We start from the raw sequence: 27187 nt of genomic DNA on the forward strand, positions 1-27187 counted from the left end.
ATGGTGTGCCCAGCATCCCCTGCTCTGACCCTGCCGCTCTCTCAGTCGGTAGCCCATCAAGCAGCTATCGCACCAGCAAAACTGTTATCTCCTTACTTTTCGGGAGGCACCGAGGAAACCTCTTACTCCTAAAGCCAACTTAACTCTCTCCTCACACCCACCTCCCACCAGCTCCATTAACTCTCTTAATAGACTGGAAAGTATATCCTTTATTGTTCCCCAGGGTAGGCTCTGGACTCCGTACCAACAGGGTCTGGAGATGTGGAGGCGATGGGATTCAAGCGGCTTCCCTCTGGCAGCCCGTTTGCTTTAAATGATAGCTAGGTGCAGCCAGAGCCTGAAACACCTGGACTTGCTGGAAACAAAAGGCGAGAGAGTAGAAGTGGGAGGCTGATTTGAAGGAGGGAAGCAGGTAAAGAGGAAAGCACTTGGCAGCAGAGATATAATGAACTGCATATACGATTCAAATGACTGGCTGGCTCACCTGCAGCTCTCGGGGTGCTTCTGATGAACAGAGGAAGGTGCAGCTAATCTCATCAAATAATTAGCAACTGCTGGGGTGGGGAAGGAGGAAGGACCTGGTTCAGTTCAAGGCAACATGCCACATTTGAGGGGTTTCTGAGCTTCTCTGGGCCCACCTGGTATGTCCTAGAAGAACAGCCACTTGCACGTGACTCCGGTCCTTCCACACAACTGCTGGATGGACGGCACATCTCTCAATTTTTGCAACTGCTGCTCCCAACTAGAAGCAAGAAGTGCCTAGGCGGGCACTATAATGAGGGAGCATCCTCTGAACCCTTCCAAACCTGGGAAATAACTGAATTTGTGGTCCCAAGTCTGAGCGAAAGCTTGTGGGGGAGAGCTGACCCGCTCGCCCATCCATCTCATTCTCCTCCCGACCATGCCACGGGCAGTGCCCGACAAGAGCATCTCGGGAGAACCGCCGTTGCGCTGCAATCAGGCTACCAACGCTCCTCGCTCAGCACAAGTCTCTCTGTCTTTAAAGGGAGATTCTCCTTGGAGAAATGACAGTTAAAAAGGCACTTTGTTACTGCACACATCTATGCTCCCTAAGGGGGTCCATTATCCCTTCGATATGCCAGAGCAACCCCCATTAGCATTAATGGGAGATATGCACATGCACTGAGGGGATACCAGAACCTTCCCCCTCTTAAGTGTCTCTTGGAGTCATGCCTGCTTAAGTTTGCTGACAAAAACATATATTTGTCTGGCCATCAGCACAAGGGCTGAGAGAGAGAGGGAGCCGGAGCCCTTTGTGCAAACTGCCAAGCAAGCTCTGCCTCCAGGACCTCTGCAATTATAAGAGCAGTCAAAATCTGTACTGCAAGGTGTCAGGGGATCGCCCACAAGGATGGCCCTTCTCCCTTCCTCGCTGCTCTGTAGAGGCATTTGCTACGTGTTCTGCTTGGGCTTGGATCCACGGACGGCACTCAGAGAGGCATCCGCATGGCCCTCCATTTATGCACTTCTGTTTGCCGACATTGAGGGTGTAACCCTGCGTTGCACCAGCTTGGCACCTGGACCTGCATGCTTTGGCGTTCCCGCACATCCTTAAACCAGGATTGATGCAAACCCCATTAGAGAGTCTGTGGCTTCAGGAATGAAAGCCCACCGCCGGGCAATAAATTGCAATGGGAAACCAAAATACGTGGTTTCATGCTTGCAAATGGAGGATGAGTGACATGGGAAGGCACAGAAGAGTGCCTGATGGTGAAGTGTGGCCAGAGCTCAGCCTGGCAGGAAAGGTTTGCAGCACGGTGTCCGGGCATTACAAATTACAGAGAGACGGACACAATTTTCAGTAGTAACCACTCCAGTTTTGTCAGGAGCTGTTACAGCTTCTCACCTCCCCAGGCTCTGGGTTCTGCCAGTGCTGCAGTTCCCGTGCTCTTTAGGCTTTCAAAAACTCGTCCAGACACTTGTGAAATCAAATGAATACCTCTTCTAGGAGAAGGCTTTTTAAAAATAATACAGCTCAACAAGCCTGCAGCAGCCTCACCTGAGGTCTTCAGTGGTTCAGAGCCCTGCAGGGCTAGTCCACACTGTGTCCTGCCTAAGTCCCATTTGGAGCCCTAAACTAGTCAACTCCCTTTTGCAACTATGATGCTATCACAAATCAATGCTATCTAGAAAACACCATGCCTCGGGGCTTCCTCCTTCAGTCTGAAGTGTGCTTACTCCAGTCTGGCCAGCAGGTAGCTCCAGCGACACCTCTTCCTATGTGCTGAGCTCCTTCTGACTTTGCATTTCCAACCAAATCCTCCCTGCAGGTCTCCTACCTATGTGTGTCACTCCTACACAAGCACCTTTCTTCTCATCAGCAGCACCGCTCCAGTAGGTACAATTTCAGCATGACTGGACACCTGACTCAACCGCGGGGGCCCACACACCTCATCATCCAGACGGCAGGTAACTAGGTTACGTGAGGCTGGGCCTAATTTGCTTTAAAGGACCAGCCCAGCCTTTGACTGATACCATATGCATACATATGATCAGTAAATGATTCACTGTGATAATATGGAAAAGAAGAACTGCCGCTTCACAACACACGTCCTACCCCTGAAGAAGTCAAAAGCAGCAAGTCATAGTTTATTGGTGGCCAATCTTTTTGGAAGATGTGCCACAAATTAGCCCTGTGCCCTCCTTGAGTGCCACTATAATCTCCTTCTTCTAGACAATCTGCTGCTCTGCTTTCCGCTTCTTGTTCCATGCCCTCTGCTCAATCAAATTCTCTGCTTTCTGCTTCTTGCCCTGTGCCCTCTGCCCAATCAACTGCTCTGCTTTCTGCTTCTTGTCCTGTGTCCTCTGCCCAATCAGCTGCTCTGCTTTCTGTTTCTTGTCCTGTGCCCTCTGCCTAATCAACTGCTCTCCTTTCTGCTTCTTGTCCTGTGTTCTCTGCCCAATCAGTTGCTCTGCTTTCCAATTCTTGTCCTGTGCTGTCTGCCCAATTAACTGCTCTGCTTTCTGCTTCCTTCCAGATCTGCTGCTGTGCTGCCTGTCCCCTCCCTAACCTGCTATGTGCCACCCACAGTGGTTGCCCATGCCACAGATTGGCCACCCCCATCATAGTCTCAGCTCTGAAGAAGAGTCAGCAAATTCAGAAAACTTGCATCTTTCAACTCCTCTCTTCTCCCTGATTGCTAATGGAAAATTAAGCATTTTCTTTAAACTACACACTGAAATATCCTCTAGCACTAGTCTTGAACATTACGGTTTACAGCAGTGTTATCAGTGTTGGGAGAGAGAGCTCCTGGGAGCACTTTTACTGTCATTTATACAAACCGCAAGTTCAGGACAGTGAGAGAAAAAGAGAGAAGACATAGCCATCAACAAGTAGCAGCTAAGAATAATCAGCGAAGAAAACCTGCTAATCCTACAGTGAAGTGGGAATTCCACAATCAATTCCCAGGTCTATATTGTAAGGATATAGATTTGAGAGCAAGGAGCAGCATGTTGGGACAAAGCGACTCAAAACTTCACCTCCCTCTGGGCTCGCCTACTGCTCCAAAGGCTGATTTATCTGGGCTGGATCTCTGCTGGGAGCAGTGTACGCTTTTTATATATATATATATATATATATATATATATATATATATATATATAGCTGAGCTATAACATCCATTGGTGGGGGAGAGGGTTAGGTAAAGGGCCAAGTCTCTATCCATTTTTCATCCTCTCTATTTCCCCTATGCTAAAAGAGACAGCAACATTTATAGCTCCATGGAGGCCCCTTCCTTTGCCGTGTAGCCCTTCAGGATGCAAGTAGCCTGTGCATGGGTATAACAAGTTTTCTTTTACCTTAAAGCTGCAACCTGGTCCCAAATGGTTGGCATTAGGTAACAGAAACGTGACTTTCCCAAGCTAAGCACATTTTTTTAGGCTAATAATAGCCAAGACAAGTGGTTGGATCCTCAATTATTCATCTTGTCTACTGTGGTGTTGCGACTTTAATATTTGAAAGCGTGTGCAAACAACCTGGCAAGAAAACAATAGGGAGAAAAAAATCCAAGTCTACGTGTGTGTGTCTGTATGTTTTATTTTTCACTACAAAATTAATTTGAAGACAACCCTCTGGGCTATATGGGACTGGACTGGCTCGCCGCCACGTGACAGATCAGTCTCATTTAGCAGAGAATCTCCGGCGGGCAGCATTCCTGGGAGATGGACACGCGCACACTCAGAAACATGCAATTTACAGGCTGTTGCCTCTGTCGCTGTACCCACTGACCCACAAAAACATACAGAGCGGCATGTCCGAGAAGCAGCAAACAGAAATGCATCCCAGAGGGCTGATAAAACAAATAATAGCTATATCTGTCTTCCTGGAAATGCCCCGGTATAAGACGTCAAAGTGGAAGGTAGGATCATTTCTTTTGCACTCTGGGTTTGGGAAATTTCTAGGAGTCTGTTTATCTTGCAGGATGTTAACAAACTCACCTGAACAAAACGCGCCTGGGCACTCCACTGGCAAGGATGTTAACGATACATTTGAGCAATAACAGCTTGAGTGCTTTTGGATTTGGCCCTGGAAGAAGCCCTGTACTGAATAACTCACGGCCTTACCCTGTCTCCAGTCCATTAACCATAAGGATCTGGGACAGAAGTTCGATAAACTGATTTAACCTAAATCAGTTAAGTCTAATACTACATCCGTCCAGGTTTATTTTAAACCGGTGCCAGCCATTTTGAAAGTGGTTTATGTGCACTGAACTTCTGTTATGTTACAGATTTGAACCAGTTTCCGATCACTTATACCAATGTATGTGTCATTTCTACTCCTAGCCAAGAACATCTGTAACACACGCTGCCACAACCCCCGGCCCAGCCCCAAACCCTCCAGTTTTCACTTAGTCCAAGGCACATGTGCTGCTTTTAAGGCTGCATTTGGGATGGAGCCCACCTCCGGAGATACAGCAGCCAATAGCTGTCTACCTGAGGGATGACTCATCCCCAGCTAGAGCATCACTCCTCCTACCCAGAATGCCCTGGATGACTCTGGATGGCAAGATTATAGAGGGGTTGTTGGCAAGTGGAGGCAGTGGTGTACTGAAGAAGCTGTCACTGATGGTGGAGGGGTGCAGATCAAGGACAGCTCTTGATGGGGTGAGTGAAGACATGCACGGAAACCAGGGAAATGATGGGAAATGTGGGGGACACAGGGCAGGAAGGAGCCTTTGGTGGAGACTACCACAAATGAAGAGTTCCTTATCAGCCTCAACAACGGTGGATCCAATTTTCTTTCTTGGGAATCACAATATTCTTATTTAGAGGGAATTTGGCATTGGAGGCACTGGGTTAACTTCAGAGTATTGTTAATCAGCCCAGTCAGATCATCTTTGCTAACAGGAGCCCAGTTGGAGAGCTGGAAACATAGGGGCACTCAGCCGTGTAGGAAGGCTGTATAAGTAACAGCACGGCATTGGCGCAGGATGCAGGAGACATGGTTTCTGCTGGGTGACCCTGAATGCGTTATGTCGGCCCTGGTTTCCCTCCCACTCTGTCTGTCTTTCTTATCTAGATTGCAATGTGCGGTACAACCGGCCTTTCGCAGATTCAGCCCAGCACTGCCCATAGGAGGTCCTAGTCTGGGCTGGGGCCACGGTAATAGCAGCCATGAGAAATAATATGAGTGATGCAGCCATTCTGCTTGGTGGTTCAAAATGAGAGAAATGGACAGCATCTGGGATGTCGCTGATTCATTATTTTTGCTCCCTGAATACTAAAGAGAAAGCAAAGATCAGGCCAAGACATTTTGGCCAATGTCTTTGCTCACGTAGCAGCCAGAAAAGCGATCCAGAAGAGAATAAAGCCATCAGAGATTGGCTGTGGTTGTTCCTTTTAAATGAAGCACAGACAACAGATGGTCTCCTCTCGTGCTATCGCAGAGGTCAAAATTAGCCCTCCCCGAAGCTAGTGGGTTCTTGAAATGCTTGAGTGCTTGTGCTCGGCCATTACGATGCCTCCACTCTCCAGAATAAGAAATCTCGAAAGAAGAACACGGCTCCGACCGCTGCCCCCGCGCCCCACCAGGGATAACGCGTGATGCCTTCAGAGATGGTGTCAACAGCTGCTCGTAAAAGCTGATGAGTCAGCCGTTTCAAAGGAGCCTGCCAACTCTTTCTGATCTAGCTTTAGTAGACATTATATTTACTCGCTCTTGTTTAAAAATATCTTTCTAGAAGCCGGAAAAATATAAAAGGCTTTTCCCTGCAGGATTTGTTCTCTTTCCCCAGATGGCAGCCCGAGAATATCTCGTTCTTACGCAGCTGCCGGGGAGCAAAAAATTGATCTCTCTTTTCTGCCCGCCTGTTTCCTTATTTATGCACTGGCATCCAGGTGACTGCGCACCTAGGAAGCTGCAAGAAAATAACTGGGTGCTGCCATGCGAGCAGGAAGAGCAAAGCAAATCGTGGCTGCTACAAAAATAGACGCTGCTTCTTCATTCCTCCGGGACAGAGATTTCTTTTGCGGGGAGGGAAGGGGGGCACTGATTCAGAAGGTGGAAGATGTTCCCAAATTGCTATGAAAAGTTTCAAGGCAGCCCTATCCAGGGATTAAACTTCTTGGAAAGCTGCATTTGATTCCAGTGTGGTTCAGAGAGGAAGACTTCTTAGCACGATGCTGTTTTTCTTTGCAGACAGCAATGACTCCTTTGAACTCCTGACAGGCAGGTGGTTTTATCCTGCTCTTAGGAGAAAGGGCGCGGAGAAGCTAGGTGACTTGCCCGAGGTGATGCAGTGCAGCAGTGTGAGGGCTACGTGAAGTCCTTCTCTCCCCTGCTCTAATCACCAGTTTCCCTTGGAGGCCGTCATTTGCATAAAAAGGGCTATTGGAAATGACAGGTGAAGAAAGCAAGCCATGCATGAAATGCACTCTCAAGTATATTAATAGGAGGCTGCCAGGCAGAGTGGAACAAGGCATTTGATCGCATCGTCTTAGGCCCGTTGTCTGGGCTCGTTTGCATCCAGCCCTGCGCTCTCTGCCAGCTTCCTGGCTGAAAGGGAAGGCTCGGATTTGCCTGGTGTCTCTAACCCGTGCCGGGCTCAGCTGCAATCACGCAGAGCATTGAAAGAAATCCCTTTGAGTCGGGATTCATGCCGAACGTGTAAAACCCAGACAAATGACTGCTTCTCCAAAGTGAATCCCATTTCACAGCAAATAGGTTATTAGTGTGGAACTCCACACAAGTAGCCGGCATTCAAAAGCCCTCTGCATTATTAATAGAAGATGAGCTTTTGACATCAAAAGGAGATCCATTATGTATGCTAAACGGTGGCAAAAATTGTACCCGCACTTCAAACCTTTTCAGTTCTTTGTCCCTTGTAAATCAATCAAGGTTGACAGATGCTTTAAGGAGAGTAATCTTTTCAATGATACTGTCAATGGATAACATAATGGAACATTGTCTCTGTGCTGTGTGAAGACATGGAGCTAGTCAATTATGGACAGCACTTCACGCAGCCGCCAGCTTTCACTTGAAGTGCTGCTGTTGAAGTATTATAATCCCAACAAATGGCCGCAGCAGCACACAATGTAAATGAGACCTCCTGAAGCTTTGGAAAATTAATTAGTAACAACAGTGGTCCATTCCCACACTTTCAAACATCAGCCCGATAATGCTCACGATGCTCTCCCCGTTCAATGGGGTGTATTTACATACACCATTTTTAATCTTCACCACCTTCCCCCTTCTCTCCCCCCTCCCCGACATACACAACTCTCACACGGCGGATTCCTTTTGAGAGCATTTGATGCTGAGTTCGAAGTGGAGAATGGTTCGCATGACTCCCACTGAAAACAGTACGACGTGGGGACGCTTCCGTTTGGAAAACACTGGCAACTTTCCACCGCTCCCTTCAATGCACGCTGCTCTTGTCTCCCGCATACCGATTCATGCTCCCCTACGGAGAGATTAATGGTTTGGATGGATGGCTGAGCGTATCCTCCAGACAGAGCAGGAGAGCTGTGGGCTGCAGGGCTGAAAATCCCTCCCCTGAGCAGACCCGCTGCGTGGTTATTGTCCCGGGACATCCCACTTTGCCCTTTTGACATGCCCCCCAGTATAGCACGGTGGCTCACATTGCAACTGGATGCCACGCTAAATTAGGTGACAAGGCAACTGGCTGAGCTGGGGGAGCTGGCACAGAGTAATATGTTGAATGAGTTGCAGCACGCCGGATGCCAGGCTGCCAGCTTCCACCATGCACAACCCGAAGCATCAGAGGAGACAGGCGGCAGTGCTTTTATTACCAAAGGTGCCTTTTTCCTACATACCTCCCCTTCGCCAGCTAAGCCTTGAACTATAGAGGGAACCTTGCTGCATTCATTAACAGAGATCAATCGGTCTCTCTCCCTCAAACAGACACAGATATGAAATGTTTTTATGGTACTTATCTGGCCCCCATTTCCATTATGTCCATGCACCTCCGTATCTCAAATGGCCCCTTAAGGCAGGCAAGGAAATGCTATTGAACTGAGGCCTGGAGAAACTAGAAACCAAGAGGCAGATAGGACACAGGCACAATTTGACTGCCTGAGCCCAAGGGGATGCTCAGAATCCACCCAACCTCATCGGTGCCTATGTTTTTGCCAGCAAAGTTTGCCAGGTACCCGAAACACCAGCCCAACGCACCTCCAGCTTGTCAGTGGTGAACCAGTCAGTGCCTATCTTGCCTAAGCTCCTCCAGGATCTGCAAACTAGGTGTTCCCCTGCCGGTTTCCCAGGGCCTAATTGAACATGTCTGCTCAACACGCACCTAATGCTGCAGGCCCAATACAAACGCCCCGTTCTCCTAACAGCCCCCCAATTTTGAGCAGGGGCTCACTCCACTGTGCACAGAGGATCCTTATTGGGCCAGAGAGAGGAAGCAAGCGTGAGCATAAGTCTCCAACCCAGTGGTATGCACACTCACCGAGCATGGGGGACGACGGTCGTCCTGCCCCCATGACAGCTTCTTATACATGATATATTACACGATCATTAGCTGAAGCCATGAGTTATGCCCACTCTCCCCTTCTCCTCCATTTGGGTTATAGCAATATTTTTTGAAAGCTAGGAGATGCGTCTTTGCACCCCATCACAAAAATGGATTCAAACATGGTTGTCTTAGATGCTGGGCCAGTGCTCTAACCACTAGGTTTTGCATGACAGTGAGCAATAGCACTGCCCCTCTACCCCCTGAATAGGGTGGCCATCATAGAGGGAAGTCTGGTTTTCTGTTACTCTCTCCTCTATTGATACGAAACCCAATGCCTTTATGTTCTCTGTTTTTCTCTTGAAGAATAGACATTTCCGATAAAATGTCAAAACATTTTGACTATAATATATAATATAAATGTTGATGTAATAAAGTAAAAATGAAACATTTCAACTGGATCAAAATGCAAGTTTTCTATCTTCAAGAGAACAATAGAGGACATAAAGGCGTCCGGTTTCGTATCAATAGAGGACAGAGGACAACCGGACTGTCCTCTACGATGGCCACACTACCCCTGAAAGAGAGGAGTGACCTCGCTTCTGTTTTTGAAAGAAAAGGCACCTAACTGGGAGGGGAATTAGAACGATGACTCTTGATTGGAGAGAGGTACTAGGTACTCTACAAAGTTGAGGCTCAAGATCGACCCATCTTTTCAGACCAGTCTGTTGCAGCGATTCTCTACCAGGGTACCGTGCCCTATACATAGGACCGTCCCTGGGGTTGTGCAAATCGGGGTGAGCACTCTGGGCCCTGCCAGCCACTTGCTACCCCTCCTCCCCACCTGCTGCCGATGGTGGTGATAGCTTCTTTGGGTCTGGGGCACATGGGATCAGAGAGGGGATGGGGCCCTGCATGGGCTGATTTGCCCCAGGCCCCCCACCCTGCTCGGGTCAGCTCTGCCTATACACAATTCACAAGATAAACCCTGAGATTTCAAGCCATAATTATAGGAATCCACCGTGTCAAAAACATTCTGATTCATGGTAGGCTTTCTGAGTCTTTGCAGCAGAAGCCTGGCTCTTTTATTTTTCCATAATCAAAAAACGAGTGAAAGCGAAGAGCTGGAATTCTCCAGGGGGGGCCTCGAGTCTAACGAGGTTGAGAACCACTGATCTATTGGCTACCACCGGCAGCTCCCTACTCAGCATGCTGTTTGCTGTGAATCCCACTCCGAGGGGCCTCCCTCTCCTCACGGCTCATGTAATGAGTCGCTCTCTCGTCCTAGCTCTCTCTCACCATTTTTGTATCACAAAGCAGCAATTCTAAAGCAAGAAGTCTTTACGGGATGCCATGAGCTAAAAATAATTTCTGTGTCGCTCTTTGAGGAGGATAAGTTAAGCTGGCATTACTGCCATCGAGAAAACGGTCTTCTTTTGGATGACCCAAACCCCCACTCTGTTTGCTTGCTTTTGCATCTGATGTTGTTTCCATAAGAGACTAAAATGCTCCGATTTATTCAAATGATCTAAAAGTTTCTTTCTACTTTACTGTTTTGACTTGGATGTCATACCGTCATCTACAATAAAATGTCAAAATATTTTGACTATCATATAGAATATAAAAGTTGATATAATAAAGTAAAAACGAAACATTTCAACTGGATCAAAATGCAACTTTTCGATCTTACCAAAACTGAAGGTTCCAGCAAGAGTGAGATGAAATCATGTGTTTACACTTTTTTATGTTGCAATTTGGGACAAAGACAAATTTGCAATATCTCAGCATTTCCTAAGGGATTTTCACTGTGTTTTTCACATATCTCTAATAGTGTACACCATGAACAAGAAAGGGTGTGCATCAGCACCATACCTAAATGCCTGGCGGCCCCGGGTGAACTTTTAGTATCAGGCCCCCCTTCAAGAGAAATAAGGATAATAATAATAAAAATATTGCTACTTTTAGGCCCCCTTTCTGTCCAGGCCCCGGGCAGCCACCTGGTTCACCCATGCCTGTATCTGGCCCTGGTGTGCATACATGTGTGTTTGTATTCATACGTGCACAAACACACATAGTTATGAGATGGGAAATCACAACTTACAACTTTAAAAGGTGTTATGAGCACTATTAGTATTAAAGAAGGAATCATAGTGATAATAATAAACATTTCAATTATAATTATGGCTTTCAATATGTCTTACTTCTTCAAAACAAGACTCACAGAATCTAATTAAGCATCACACATCCTTTTTTTTAAGCCAGGAGTAGAGAAAATGAAGTGAAACATTGCTTACAAAGGAGAAATCTTCAGCATTCTGGCAGAGTAGCTTTGGGAAAATAGCCTGTCTCTGAAATCTTTCCTCCTCTTCAAAGATGTTCCCATACATGAAGCCATTCATCATGGTGGAGTGGGCATGGATGTCAATATAGAACTCCAGGCTAATTTTCTGTTGAGAAAAAAAAAAACAAGCAAACATCATGAAATAAAATAATGAAGCCATTTTAAAGGAGAAGTCTGACTTAAAAGCTATCCTTAAAATTAAACACACAGTGACAAGGTCCCAATGCTCAGGAAGCAATGCTAGTCACCTTGCTTAGCATGTATCCACATTTGGGCTTATCCAAATGATCCAGGCCTTTTCAGGTCTCCAAATCCTACAAGAAAATACAGTCCCTTGGGGTTTCTAATACATCCTATTCCTTTGTCAGGGAGGAACTACTCCAGTCTGCCAAATCTAAGTTAAATCTTGAAGGCTGTCTTACTACTTCTGCATATCAAGAACACTGCACTTCAGAGAAAAAGCAGAGGAGCCGTCACCTCAGGTCTTCTTCCTTTTTGTGTGCTATTGCTTCCTATAATTCCCATTCATTTCCTGTCTGTCTTTCACAAGAGATCACAACACCTCCTAATATGGGATCTCCCATGTCCTAAGCAGCTAGTAAGCTTCACATTCTCTACCTGAATTCACTCCCCTGCATCCCAGGTGCCAGCTTGTCTGTTTAAGTAAAGCAATATTCACTTCCTTGTGACAATCAAAGTTGAGGCCTCTGTCTCAGGTTCAGGGGGGTCCTTGGAAGTGCCATGCACAGTCTTAAGGGAGGGTCAGGATTGTCACACACACATGACACATTGCAATTTATTTTTCTTCTCTTAGATTCTTAAATTTTCAGGCAACAAGTATGGTATTAAAAAACAAGAATCCGTACATAACCAATCCCACTCCTGGGCAGGATTGCAAACTGTCCAAAAATTTGGGGACAGTCAGTTAAAAAATAGACTAAAAATGCCTAAACAACAGGTCCTTGATTGAAGCTTCATGGTCAGAAAAAAAAGTTGAATGCAAGATGATGGGCAGACAGAGCATGAGAGTGCTTCCTGGTGGTTGAATGGGTGCACTGTACCCTAACGGGAATTTTCTCTCAGGCTTTGTAGATCCCTCCCCCCAAGCCATGTGATGTTGCTGCTGAGTCCCATCGGCTGCCAGTGACACCTTTAGGTGACAGAAAGTTTTTTCTGAGGGTCTGTACTGGGACTGGAGGGAGCAGAAATGGGGAGATTAAGGCTGGAAGATGAACTGGGGGAGCAGAAAAGTATGGAATAAGGTTGGGGTGTCAAACTTTTTTACTGCCGTTGTGTTAAACCCCTTAATTAGAATCCAGCCCTTCTAACCAGGACCCGAAACCAGAGCAAGGCCTGGCACAAGAGTTACATTTATGTCGTGTAAACGTATATGTCAGTAAAAAAAGTCTGGTTGTCAGTAAAAAGTTCACAGATTATCAGTATGAAAACATTCTTGTGTTGGCAACCCTGTTCCTGAGTGAGGGGAAGAAGTATTGAAATTCAGGGCATTGGATAATGACAGGAAGCATAGAGAAGAACAATAGAGCATTACCAGAAAACTCCTTATCTCTGAAACGTCATAAGCTCATTTTTTCCCATCTGAAAATCAATAGCTAATAATTCAGTTGCAATCAATACCCAGGACCACAGTCCTTTCCTTGATCTTCAAGTATATTTCCCATTGCCATCAATGAGATAGGAACAGCCATTCAAATAAAACACCTTTAAATATATGTTCCCAATCCACTAAGTCACTAGCAGTTCTCCTTACGGAGGTTAGTCAATAGTCCTTAATGTTAAATTATAGCTAAGAAAAGTGCAGCGACCATGTTTGATCCTCACAAGTTTTCACTGCACTGCTCTCTGTGGCCAACTAGAAGCCTCATGGTGATTAAGGGATAAAATGAAATAATCCTACTTGCAGTCAGCAGTAGGCAGTGGTAAATAAGTCCACTGCCATATACATCAAGATGGATAACCATCACATAATACATTTAGTCAGCATATTATGAGCTTTAACATAGAAGTGAATACTTGTTATTTCTGAGCAGAGTCTAGGAGAGCAAAGAAGTACAAGAGAGTCCAATGTAATACAACAGCATTTCACATGACACCAGTGTCAGGTCCTTTAGATGTTCTCGAACAGAGGAAAAACATCATCTGGTATGTGATACTAATATGATACAGATTTACTTTCCCTTGGCAGTAAACCAATGTACAACATATGACGACTGTTCAGTTTAATTAAACAGCCAAGAGAGAGTAGTCCTGCATCTTATTAAGTCTCTACAACACCGTAATGTTAGTAACACAGTATCAATATCTGATTATTCTCTATTGGAAAAGGAGGGTTTGATTGTATTTGACTAATGCAAAGCAGTTCAGTTGCTTGCCACTGCTATATCACACTATATTGCACTGCTATATAGAGGCCAAACACAACAATACAAGGCCACCAGGACTTCAGAAATATAGCAGTGAGAAGAAAGATTAGCATCTACTCTATGAAGTATCCAGTAGGATTTTCCTCTTTAGATAAAGCCCTGATGCATAAAGAAATGAACGATATTAAACAGGATAATTTCCCCATGAGAAAGAGAATTTGATGAACTCAGATTCTTACCATCATGTCTTAATAAAACAGCAGGTTATAACAGTAGATTCTTAAGATAGTGATTTGACATCTGAGGGGAGGCATTATCGTAGCAATCTAAGATGTGGCTATGGCACCGACCATCTTTGCATCTAAGCACCATGAAAATTTTAGATGCACCCCTACCTATACATAAAATCATATTTTTCCTCTCTATCCCCCATCCACAGGGATATATTATATATTAGGTTTTACCTGTGGCCAGGGAACCTTATTTTCAGCTGATCAGAAACTGGCATTCTGAAATTTCAAAAGAAGATTTGCTGGGGTCATCTGCCCCCATCAGACTTCCTGCTCTTTGGGCAGGGGGCTGGCCCTAATGATCTCGCAAGGTCGCTTCCCACCCTACCATCTATGAAATCTATTTCATATTCTTCAAATATGGAAGAAAAATGAGATACTTTGAAGTTTCCTCTAAAAACGAAGCACCAAAGGAATCCTTCTAGAAATGGATATGTTTTTATTTGATTTTCCCAGCACTAAATGGAGTAGATCGTTGCTCTGTGATGCTGGGCTGCTCTCCAGGCAGATCTTGGAGATCCCCCAGCCCTTCAGTCCTGATTATCCAGCAGGGTTGGCCCACATTATGGAAACATTTTCCACAATACATTTCAGTTTTCATGGGTCAGCACTTTCCATCAGAAATGGTTTAGTCAGAAAATATCCCATCAGCTCAAAAGGACTGAGATTTACAGTCAGTGTCCTTAGGAAAAGGAGCTTTGTTCTTCTGAAAAAAACATCTCATGCATGGGTACAGGATGCCTGTAAAGGTTGTACCAAGCACGGAGGCAGGGGAATGATTTCAAAGTGGTCCAACGCTCTGCATGAGAAAGCAGTTGATGTCAAACAACTTTGACTTCCACGCAGTAGCTCCTGTATCAAACCTATCAGTTCTAGTTGACCTGGGGCAGTGGAGGCCAACCTTTGGGCAGAGGTGCCCTTACCATCAAGTACTCAACCTTCAGCTTCCTGCACTGTGCTCCTTGCCTGATCTGATGCTTTGCTTTTCCCTTCGCCCCATCTGCAACTGTGCTGCCTGTCCACTCCCCAGTGCTCTGTATGCTATGCACACAAGCTGTCTGTGCCACCATCCCTGATGTTGACCATCCCTGATCTAGGGCGTATATTTTAGCAAAGCAATAAGCCTTGACTCATACAGCACAAGAATTCATCACACCCCTAAGTAAATTGTCCCAGTACTAAATTTTCTTGTTAAAAGTTTGCAAACATCTGAATTTGTTTACTGTCATTTTAAACCACTGTGTCTTGCTATGGCTTGATCTGGTAGTTCACAGAGCCCTCTCCCATGGGGGATCTTCTCCAAGTAGGTCATTTTAGACTTCAGTCACCCTCCTAATCTTCTCTTTGAGAAGTTAAATAGGTAGGACTATCTATTGAGCCCCATTTAATGCTGTACTGGACCGGTAAAAGAACTGGAACATAAACTGGCAAATGTCTTCAGATGGGGAGGTAGGTTAAGATCGCAAGCATGTTCTAGGAATATGAATTTTAAATCATTTAAAATAAAGTCCAAGAAAACCACGCATAGTATGTCTGAGAAGAAACAGCCAGCAAAGACCTCAGTTTGAATGTCACTGTAGCAAATTAACTGGTGTATCTCTGGTGCAATCCAGGGAGTTATTTCAGGAATGAATTAGCCTCTCTGTCACTGGGTGCCACAGAGATGGTGCTCTCAGCTCAAAGGAAGGGGAGAGAGTTTAACTTGCTGTTGGCACTCATGAATCCTGAAGTTAAAGGAAGTGTTCCTGCAGTCAGCTGGACCCCTTGTAAAGAAATGGTGCAATTTTAAAAGAATTAATTCATAATATTAAACCCAAGTTTCTCTCCATTATTGGGAAAAGCACATATAGTGCCACGCTGAATTTATTTCATAAAAGTGCACTGGTTCTGAAATATTCCAAGTTGTGGTGACCCGAGACATTTTTATTTAGTGCAATATAGTTAGAGTTTCTTTGAAATTATCTAATAAAGTAACTGGGATATAATCCAAAGTAATTGCAAAGCCCAGCAGGAGATATAACAACTGTGCAATAACACTTGCACCTTAAATAACAGACATACTGGCTTTGGTTTTATGACTTCTGCTCTAGACGTAATAACAATGAGTTCCTATATATATAGGACATTTCAGCCATGAAACTGAAATGGTCTTAAAAAGGAAGTCGGTTTCATTACGCCCATTTACGGAAGATGAAACCGAGACGCAGAGTAGTGATATACCTTGCCCGTGGTTACCCAGCCGTTCAATGGTAGAGTCAATTAGAGATCTGTTTTTTCCTCAGACTTAATCCCGTACTGTATGCCAGCCCAGTGTGTTATCATTAGAGAGTATTTCTCCCCCTACCTAGTTGACACAACTAAAATGAAAGCTTATGAAAAACTTAGCACTCTCTTGGTGTTCTGAAAATCTTTTGCGGGTGTTTCGTGATGATCAAAACAACTGCAACCCGATTACTATTTTCTATGAGCTGCCATGCAATTAGTGAAAAAGTACTGATATTCATTCAGTAGTTGGTTTCAAAAAAATTTTTAAACTTATAAGTTACTCAATAATTATTTAACCAGTCATTTTCTAATCACGCCTATTCTTCGTCCTTCACTCTTCCTCTAATATTGAATGCGTCTCCATCCAACACGCGTCCCAGCCCATTCAATACAGTACCAAACTGCAGTAACTCGGTCTATTCAGTAACTTGTTACGCGTTGCTGCAACTGCCGTATAGAGGTGCGAGTCTGGGAAAGTGTCTACGTGTGAGTAGAACAGTAGTTCAGCATTTCACATCTCTTTTCTTCAGTATCACATTTATTATTATTTTATCAAAGGGAAATATCTCGAGCATTCTTCATTACAGAATAGAATCACTCGGAGCATTGTTAATATAGTACAAATGTTCCTAATAGAAAGATTCGCTTTGTTCCCCAGCACAAAAACCTATCCTAGTCTTATAATGGACAATGGCAGCCTGGTCATTGTTCTGTTACTGCATCTCTCCACATTGTACCGGTGGCATTTGCTATGTCCCAGATGGCATAAATCCAGTTTCGGGTTTTGTTTTGCAGAATGATCATATGCTCCACGATGACAAAGACCTTCCTAGAGATCCAGAAGTGCTCTAAATATTGTAACGCTTTCATTTGTCACTGAAATGCAGTCCCCCCTAATTTTGCATCTTTGTGAAGACGGCATCATCACATTGAAACTCCAGTTGAGATTCACTTACAAGTTGAGATGATGTGACTGGCCTTGAAAGGGGGACGGGACTCTGGTGCTAACACTCTCTCTGTTGCCAAGGCTGTCATGAGAAAGTTAACGGTCTATTGCTCACGACAACACATAGAGTGTTGATCTGGCGAAGTTATTTTTGTTGGGAAAATGAATTTTCCTGACACTTTAAAATATCAGTGTTTAAAGACAGAAAGTCTAAGTATATTCTATCGGGATGGTAAAATCCTTGGGACAGTATCTTGCACAATGGAGGCCTATCTAGCACAATGGAGGCCAACTTGGCCACATCCTTTCTCTGGTACCATAATATAAATGTTAAATAATGAGGATAACTAATTTATAAGCAGCCCAATTTTTTTTCCGTACAGAATCTAAGCAGAAATTAATGAATGGCCAGGCTCAGCCTCTCCTGGTCACCACCACTGCCTTTTGCGAGCCTTGCAAATTGCATCCTACTCTCTGATATTAAAGTCATCATTTTTTGCTTTTGAGGTGGAATGCAAAATGATTCAGATACCTTATAAAAGTCATCGTGCACTATAATTCCCTCAAGTGTCTTTTCATTGTGCTTACAAGCAACAGCAGAGGTTTTCTCTTTCTTTTTCTGTTTTTAAAGTAAAGTCGTGATTACCTGAGTATTGGGATGACACGGCTTACAGAGCTGGAAGAAACAAAGACAGACTTGGATGCTCTTTTCTCTCTGTATCAAATCAGAAATCACTCAGACACCTGAGACAGACAGCAGGAGGACCCTGTCCCCACAAAAAAACACTGAGTCCTCCATCCCTTCCTATAGGGGCTTCAAATCGTCTTGCTACTTCCCATACGGAAGCAGTGTAAATAAATGAACAAATCGATCTTTGCTCTAAAGCTCCTTTGAACCCCTGCTAACACGACACATGTTTTTCCCTGGGTTGGCCTCGAGTTTCTCGTAGCTAAATAAATATACATGTGAATTAGAAAGAGAAGACACTTAAGGAAACTGTGGATAAAGAATAAAGGCTTGTGTTGACTGTCAAGACTTGAAACAGTCCAAGTAGCAGAGAGGCTGGAAACTAGTGCTGGAAGATACAGTCGAGCTTTTCCATATTTTTATTTCATTAGCTGAATGCCTTTGGAAGGTCAGTAATTAAAGGACAGGAGCAAAAATTATATCAATAGCTAGTGCTGATATGACCACAGCTAAAGTTTGAACTGTGCAATTATGATTCTTAAGGAAAGAGAGATAAAAAAAATCAATAAAAGCTATAATAAAAGAATAAATGCACACTGAGCCCAGAACATGGGCCACTAGAGAGGCAAGTGATGCAGGGGAGAGCCAGTCCTTTCCACCAGCTGTCACTTTAATACTGATTTTATTAATTCTCTGGTATAGCAATTGGTTTAGAAGTAGGCTTACTTGGATATTTCATATATGGCCTGAGGGGAAGATAAACTCTCTGTGGTGCTTTATGGAAGGGGTTAATGCCAGATTTTATCATTAGCAATGGGCAGAGTAAAAAAAGGATCTAGGTAGATTTTCCCACGTAATGGAACTGTCTCATCTATAGCTTGAAGTCAATAGAGCTACAAGAATGAACACTAGCCAAGATACTGGCCCTCTACATTTCAGACAAGTCAAAGTAACTCCTAAAAGACTGTTTCATACAAATTCACTTGAGCCAGAAATCCCATGAGATAAAACTCACACAAGACTTGCAGAGTTGTCTTCCTCCAAGTATAGAGAAATAGCTTGCCTTGAGTTATTTTGGTAATTCCTCTATTGGTACCAGCAGGCAGCAAGAAATGCAGCATGAACATCAACAAGAAGAATAAAGAAAAGTTCATCACATTTTCAAATATAGGTCTTTATACTCTGTCCCCGCCTCTACCGCCAGACAAATGACACAGTTGACACTACGTATTATTGGGGACCTACCAAATTTGCAATTTCACGATTTTCACAGAAACCGCAAATTCGGTTGGTCTTCATGAAAAAGCCTGATTCCCACGAAAAGGTGTGAAATCAGCAGCAAGCGGGGGGTGGGGAAGGAGGGGGAAGAGTGCTGCAAAAACAGAAAAGGGCAGGAAGCCCTGGTGTCCTCAAGCACAGAGAGAGATGACCAATCTCTGGGCAGGGGTGGGACTTTTGGGGCCCTTTACCCAATCAGAGTCATGGGAGGGGGCCCAACGCACTCTACAATGAAAATAGTGCCTGATACTGCACATGGACTGCAAAATCAGGGGGCAGCTCCTCTGAATTTGGTAGGTCCCAACTTATTATGGAACGTCATAGGCTGTTACCACAAGGAATGTCCCCTTGGTCCCATCTAGGATGTCTGAAGGATAGAAGAGAAGGCCCTTCAACAAAGGATCTTTATTCTTTTCATGGTGAGAGTCTCCAAGTTATCAGACAGACCATCTCAAGGGCACACCTTCCCCCATTTGAGATGATATAACAACCTCCCCCACCTCTTCCTTCCAGCCACCACGTAAGGAGTCATCTCCCCCTTTATACTTGTGAAACATCACAGTAGTCATAGCAATCATTTACAGAAGAAATTTATTAGGAAACATTGTATTAGTATTAGCTACCCACCCCATTGATGGCTCCCTGTTTCATTCTCGTCACCCCCGCCCCCCCAAATCAAGAAGGAGCCAGCCTAAGTTCACACATTAGTGACCATTACTACATAGGGAGCAGTAAATTAATCAGCTCTGCTGTAGGATAGTACTGTTTGGAATAAATGCTAACCTACAGCGGAGTTATTTAGTGTGCTGCAGTGCACATGTAGACAGTCACTGGGGCTGGCTGGAGCATGAGGGTGCTAGCCCTGCACTTGTGCCTGAGCCAGCCCATCCACAGCACGTTGAGCTGGGGTGGAGCATCTCTGGGCTGACAGGCTGCCCCTAAGTGCGCCCTGCTAGCCAGGGCTGCTCTGCCCTGGTTCAATATGCTGTGGTCCCAGGTGCACGTGTAAACACTGAGCCTGGGAGCAATAAACTGCAGTGCAAACTGCACAGGAGTTTATTGCCACATGCTAATTGCACATGTAGATGCACCTATTGTTAAGTATAAGAAGACATTGTAACATATAAGACAACTGTATGGCAAGAGTGTTGCATGGTGCATGGTGGCTGCAATAGTTGCATGGTACATGATGATACAGGTCTAACACGAATTGCATGGTGGCTGCAATATTTGCATGGTACATATGATACAGGTCTAACACACCAATTAACTCCTCAAAAGAAATGAGAAACAGGCCACAATATCACTTGCTACTTTGCCTCCACGGTTTCCATAACACAGTTTATGAAAGCAAAAAACCTGGCAGCTACAAAACAGGTGTACACTGCCTTGCTCCAAATTATCTTCTGCAAGGCTGAGAGCGTAGTTGGGAAGAAGTGGATTAAGAGTGTATGCGCAGGAGTGGGAGACTGCCATGGGTTTTCACTCTTCCACTCTCTCCTTGTTTGGATGGTGTAGAAAAAATACTTGCCTCCCAACGATTAGCTGATTTTGCTAAAGTGCTTTTAAGATATAAAGCATTTTAATGCCTACTAGTTAAATATTAATTCATCAGCCAAGCCAATTCACTCATTGACCTGTCTGCAGGGACTTCCAGTTAGTGTCAGGACAGCAGGTCATGTTATCTGGGCACCTGTCCACCAGCACCTGGACTGAGGCCAGCAACTTGCACAGGACACAGAAGACCTGTCAGATGGCACTAACATTTGGTTATGACAGGCCTGAATTGGATTTGAAAGGGTGACCTAGAGGTGAAAGGCTCCATCCAGACACTGCTTCTGTTCAAATGCATATTAAATTAGAGATGGACCAAGGGGACGACGTTAAGACCCTGATCAAGTTTCAGCAAGACTTTGAGGTCAGACACACAAGCCGCTCTTGTACAACTTTTAGATTCAGCTGAGCGTGAACCAGAAAGCAGCTTCTTTTTGATCTGGAGCCTGGCTTCAGACTGATGTTACAAGCACGAGTTTGAGCAAGGAGCTTTGAAATTCTTTATCTCACACATACAAAAATTCAGTGACGTGGTGTTGGCCGATATCAAATGCCAGTTGCTTATTTTAGAGGGCTGTGCGGTTCTGTGAGCAGAATAAAGGCGTGGGGTGAAGGGTCCTGAGAAGTCGCTTTGCATGGACACAGCAGACCCGTCCTTCTCTAGGTCCCTCTTGCAAATCCTTGTTGTGCACCTGTTTGCACAGAGCTCCCTCCAGGTGCCTTTCCTTGGCATGAGCTCTCTAAAACCTGCTCTCATATTTGGTGCCACAGAACCACATTGGCTCTGCTCCAGGAGGGCTGCCCGCTTCTGTGGGAGAGGGGGTAGGACGTGAAATACAAAAAGCTGGATGCTCAGTGAAAGACAGGTGACTTCCAAGCAAATACTTCTTGGCAAGAACAATTCAGAAAGAACTGCTCTTCCCTCTGTTAATCAAAAGTAGGAGGGTGGGCTACAAGTAAGGGCCGTTGCCCAAATGACAATGTTCTCTACTCCCATTTTGAAGGCTGACTCTGATTTGGCTCTGAATGTCTTCTCAGTTGAAATGCTATCTAACTAGGTCAGAAGACTGGGTGACTGGACTCCTTGATGTTATTCCCAGGACCAATACTCAGCTGCTGTACATTTAATGTCTTTGGGATTAAGTAATTCATATTTATGACATTCAAACTGTTTTCTAGAGTTGCCATCTGACCATCAGGGTCCTAGCAATCGTCCTCGAAACTTTGTAAGCATGACTTAATGACCCTTCTCAACACCTTCAGATGGGGAGGCATTATATTTACTTTGCAGGCATGTAAAGCAAGGCCCAAAGGTAATAAATCCCTTACTTGCAACTGCTTTGCGAGTCTACAGCGGAGGCAGGGAGAGCATTCTGACTCCCAGCCCCTTGGTCTAGACAACATTTCATTTGAACCCTATCAGAGGCAGATTAAAATATAAAATGACACATTTTTCCAGCCCCTCCCCTGACATTAATTTATCCTCTGGATGGTCATTCCTATAGTATTTGAAAACCATAAGGAAAACAAAAGTAGGGTCCTTGTTTTTAGGAAGAATCAAACACAAAAATGAGTGTTTGCACTTGCATTGGTATCAAAGACAAAGTACATAAAACAGTGTGAAGAATAAGTACAAAATAGATCAATTTATTTAAGTCCAAATTGAAGAAGGTTTGCTAACAGAATCATCAAATCTGTCCAATTAGGTGGACAACCAAAGAACAACGCGGAGTTGCCGTACGAACCTCATGTGACCAGCTGGTTTTTCTGGATGGCGGTAGATAGATGCTACCCATGAGCTCCAGGACTGAAAGACACGGATAAAACTCTCACCCCTAATCTTCCCAGCATATTTCCAACACAGGCAGAAATCAGTGAGGGCCATCAATCGGATACTTTTCCATTTTCAAGTTGTCTTTTGCTATTCTATCCCTTGTAGACTTCCCGCCATCCACAATTAAGTGAGAACACCTCCAGGGCATGGGTACAGAGAGTCACCTTTGAAGCTACTGATGTTGAATAGTAGCACCAAGACATTAGGACTGGCTTGGAAACAAGGTACATCTGTGGACACAGAGGTTCCTCTTAATCATACAGAACGATAAGCTAACACAACCAGAGTTTTCTCACTGAAGCACCCTTCCACATCTTGTCATCCCTCTTTCATTCAGGGATAACTTAACATTGTTTAGTAGTTGTGTGTGTAGTTTAAGGAGCAGGTAAGACAAGCATGCGTATGGGGTGGTTTGGACAGGGATGATCTTGCTCTGAGCAGGGACCTGGACTAGATGTTCTCCTGAGGTCCCTTCCAGCCCTACTTTTCTATGATTCACCAACTGCAAGGGTACAACAAGCATTACTGCAGAAGAGCGGACATATGAGGAAGTCCCTGACTCCTGTTAACTTGAAATTGTTCATTTGTCCCTACTTAACCTGCATGGCTAATTTACTGCAGTTCTACCGTTGGTGACCACCAGGTAAGAGCAAGCACTTGGAGAGTTATCACAGAGCAGCAGACACACGGTAAGCCCCTGGCTTCTGTTAACTGGATGCAATTCCTTTGAACGTGCATGAAATGAATTCAAACTCCTTATTACTGATTTTTTTCTCAAGTAGAAATATATCCTGTCTGGGTCTGGGCAACCCCTGCCACTTGCCAACAGGACGGTGCTGGAGGACAACAAGAGAAGGGCAGAGCGACAGATATGGCAAGATGATTGCTAAAAGTACTGCACGCCGCAGCTGTCCTTCCTGTGGCCTCCTCCTGGGGTGAACTAACTTGCACTGGAATGCACGAGAGCGCTCAAATATTCACAAAACAAATGTCCCTGCTTAGACCTGAAAATGCCAAAAATAATATCAGAAGCAGCCAGCTCGCAATAACTGGGTGAATTAGAGAAGAGAACATATTGGCTGACTGCTTGGCAAAAACGAGACAGACACAAAGGGCCAGGATTATACCTAAAGAAATAAAAATGTGAAATCAAATTAAAAAAAAACAACAACAAAAAACCAAGAAACTCATATATCTTTTTTCCTCTTCAGCAAACTTAGAGCAGAACAGAACTGCAGCCCCTGTGTCAAAAACTAAACGAAATGGTTTCTGATGCGATTAACTGATGTCGTGGCAGAGACGTAGCTGGGCCTGTTACTTGCCGCAACAAGGGGAAACGTAGTGAAATGTAAGAGAAGACACACCGGAAATGGCACCTGCAGGAAAGTTTTCTGGAATCAGAAAAAGCAAGAGGAAACCAGTTTGCATCAGCTTTATACAGACAGCTCCGAGGCACACCAAACTTCAGTTCAAATTCAGATTTTCTCCAGCTGTTTTTTTTTTCTTTTTTTTTTTTTTTTAACTCTCACATCAATGTTCTTAAAGTTGGAAAAGGTCCAGCATTGCACAACAATCAAACACCTACTTCACTCCTGTCTCTTTAGGCTTGAATTTATCTGAACTGAGGGGGGTTCTGCTGATCCCTGGTTTTTGGAGCCCGTTCCGTCATCAGCACCTTCTCAGGGACTCTGCATTCGTGCGGCTGTTGCAAAGTTGGAAAGTCGTAGGCAGCAGGAAGGGTAGGCATTTTTATAGCAGCTACCTGCCAACAGATTTCAATTCTTTATCCCTTCAAAATCCCACATCTGTCTGTGTCTCCAGGCACTAGTGCAAAACTAGGTGGGTTTTTTTTTTCTCCTTTATTATCAACATAAAAATCTTTCTATTTATTTATTTATATATAAAGAACCAGCTATCTACAAAACTCAGTTCGTTTTGTCCTTAGGCAGATATCTGAAGCTGTCTGCAAGCTTCTTTTCTTAATAAAAAAAATAAGTTAAAGTCTTTATTACCTCCAATGTGACAAAATACGATCGGCTATGTTTACCCTGCTCAGACACGCGGTACACCTCTATCAGTCAAAACGTCTGTGGTTGAACTAGTGCAGATCTGATAAAAGGAACCCATTTCAAGGAAACGGTGTTTCGCACAAAGGTCTTTGTGAAATCAGCACAAGACGTGACTTATGTTTTACAGGCTACTGAAAAATAATAAGTAATCGTTTCTGTGATATAAACGGAGGCCGATGCCAGGCTTGCAAAACTCAGGAGGGGAGGAAAAAAAAAAAGAAGAAGAAAAAGAAAGAAATCAGTTAAATGGAAACCAAAACAAGCAGTTGAGACTGGGCTTGGCACTGGAGACCAGTCTCATTACTCACAACGGTGTGACCCACACGGTCATCATGGTACCACAGCAAAAAGCAACACGTTCAGAAGAGAACAGAACACTTGTGGAAAGGTGTCCCAGGATGGGGATGTTCAGTCTTGCACCGTGCTTCCCACTTGGAAAGCATAGCTTCAGTTTTGCATGGGATTTCCTCCTCACCAGAGAACCCCTATCAAGCCCACCACCAAGATCTTCCACTTGCCCTCAACCAGTGACATTAAGACCTACTTTTTAATGACTTTCTATGCCTCACAGTGCAGATGCCACGTAATTATCTTGCACTGTCCGTCTGAAATTCCACAGCAGAAGGTTATACGCGATAATCATAACAGTGCCTTCTGGCCCTAAAACCTATTAGTCTCGTCCAGATTAAGCAGCCGCCCAAATGCAAGAATGATTGGAACCCGAGCCCGTGTATGTCAAATTCAAATGCGTCTCTTCCTCGGCGAGTGACTGACATGTTAAACCCAAACACCACATCTAAGGCTGAACCAAGATGAAACACATTAAGCAGATGGCATGTTTTCTCTGTGCAAACCAGTGCCAGCGTATTTCCTCCTAACGATCTCCTGTTTTTGTTCTCTCAGCAAAATTAGTTTTCAAATAAAAAAAAAAAAGCGTAACGCGATGAGAGCAAAGATTACCGTGTGGGAAAAATATATCAATATCAGCAAGAAAGAGATTTTATTCTTTCACTTCCATAGGTTTTTTCTTATACATATATAAACAGACATTCTACTTAGTCAGACGTGAAAAGTCAAAATTTACATTTAAATGGAGGCATTTAAGCTTTTTTTTTTTTCCCTCCTCATCTCTCAGATGTAGAACACAAAACACTAAAACTCTCAATTTTCCTAAATGGAAGGACAATGGGTGAAGTTTGCATGCTAGATGTCTTTTCATTAGGTAAACACTACTTGATTTAGCAGTGAAAGAAGACCAGCTGATCAAGGACAAGAGGAGGTGCCTATATATTAAGCTATGCATTGATTTGCTCAACAGCTAGTATCAGGGGAGAAGGAAGACACCTTCCATTAAGGGAAACAGAGGTTTTAGTTCTCCCTCTGCCCTTTCCCTGTGGAGAGGGCTGTGCCATATACATCCCCTGAAAGCCTACACCCTCTGGGTCAGCTGGACCTAGGGGCAGATCCAACTGCTACTCCAGTCAACGAAAAGACATCCGTGACATCAGTTGGGCCAGGCTCCTAGGTCAACCACTGGAAGAGCCTGGAAGTTTGAGGCATGGGACAGAAGTTATCCCTTGAAGACTGAAGAAGACAGAAGTATCATGTTGCTTTCGAACCATGAAAGGAGAATGTGAATAGGCTGCAAAGAGCCTAAAACTTATCAGGAATTAAAATTTTCTCCCCAGGAAGGGCTGTGTGGTTCCTATATTCTTCTCCTATCTAGGGAGTCAAAAAAGTATACATGACCAACTGTGCAACAGCCCCAGAAGGAAGCCACCATAGCCTTGGAAGAGAATGGTGCAACATATTTCATGATTGCAGTTGGGAGAATCAGGGAAGCAGTGGGTGGAATAGTTCATTTAGTTCATCTCCTGGACGGTGGGGGACGGGGACACCTTTTTGGCAGGCATGTTATACATTCACCCTTCACCCTCCCCAAGTGCTACTCTGGTCACCTTCCCCTACCCAATCTGCTGCCCTGCTCTCTCTTCCCCCTCTTTGCACTTTGCCCCTTGAATAGTCTCCTGCTCTGCTTCCTGCCCTGAGTGCTGCTATGCTGCCGACCCCTTCCCTGATCTGCCGCATGCCACACAAAGAGGCTGCCCATGCCACTTGTGGCACAAATGCCAAATGTTGGCCACCCTGGCAATGGAAAACTGCCCCCGCCTGGCCTTTTCCAATGTAGCACCAGTCTCCTACATTAAAGTCATTTTCAAAACGAAGGCCAATAGTAGTTTCAGGTGGGCAGACTTACAATCAAACCTTTCAGCTTTATTTGGAAAAAAAGTTTCACTTCCCTGTTAAATCTGTAGTAAAAATACCCCCAACTCTACTTTAATGGGAATACAGTGAAATGGGCTTTGCAATAAGGGCAGGAAAATGCCCCCATAAATATAATCTAGATGCTTTTCAGGCCTTCATCACCACAGCATCAGGTGCTACAAAACAAAAAGGAGGTTTGGGGTTTTTTTTTTTCCATTGAGAGTGTCCTTCTAAATATCCCAAATGATGGCTCTGTGTTTCCACCATCTGTCCCAGGACGCTACCCCAGGAAGTAACACAGCTTACTAGTAAGAAGCATTTCTGGATATTCACTACT

General features: G+C 44.5%; 1 protein-coding gene across 1 annotated transcript in view; it reads right to left on the reverse strand.

Moving 5' to 3' along the window:
* The window catches only part of LOC102572691 (BEN domain-containing protein 5), a 1452508-nt gene that overhangs the window by 118492 nt on the left and 1306829 nt on the right, over positions 1-27187 (reverse strand). Inside the window, exon 10 of the mRNA XM_059727817.1 lies at positions 11231-11383. Within this exon, the coding sequence (XP_059583800.1) occupies positions 11231-11383 (153 nt within the window). The remainder of the gene's footprint in view (positions 1-11230; positions 11384-27187) is intronic.

The sequence above is a fragment of the Alligator mississippiensis genome, chromosome 5, assembly GCF_030867095.1.
Source record: "Alligator mississippiensis isolate rAllMis1 chromosome 5, rAllMis1, whole genome shotgun sequence".
NCBI lineage: Eukaryota > Metazoa > Chordata > Crocodylia > Alligatoridae > Alligator > Alligator mississippiensis.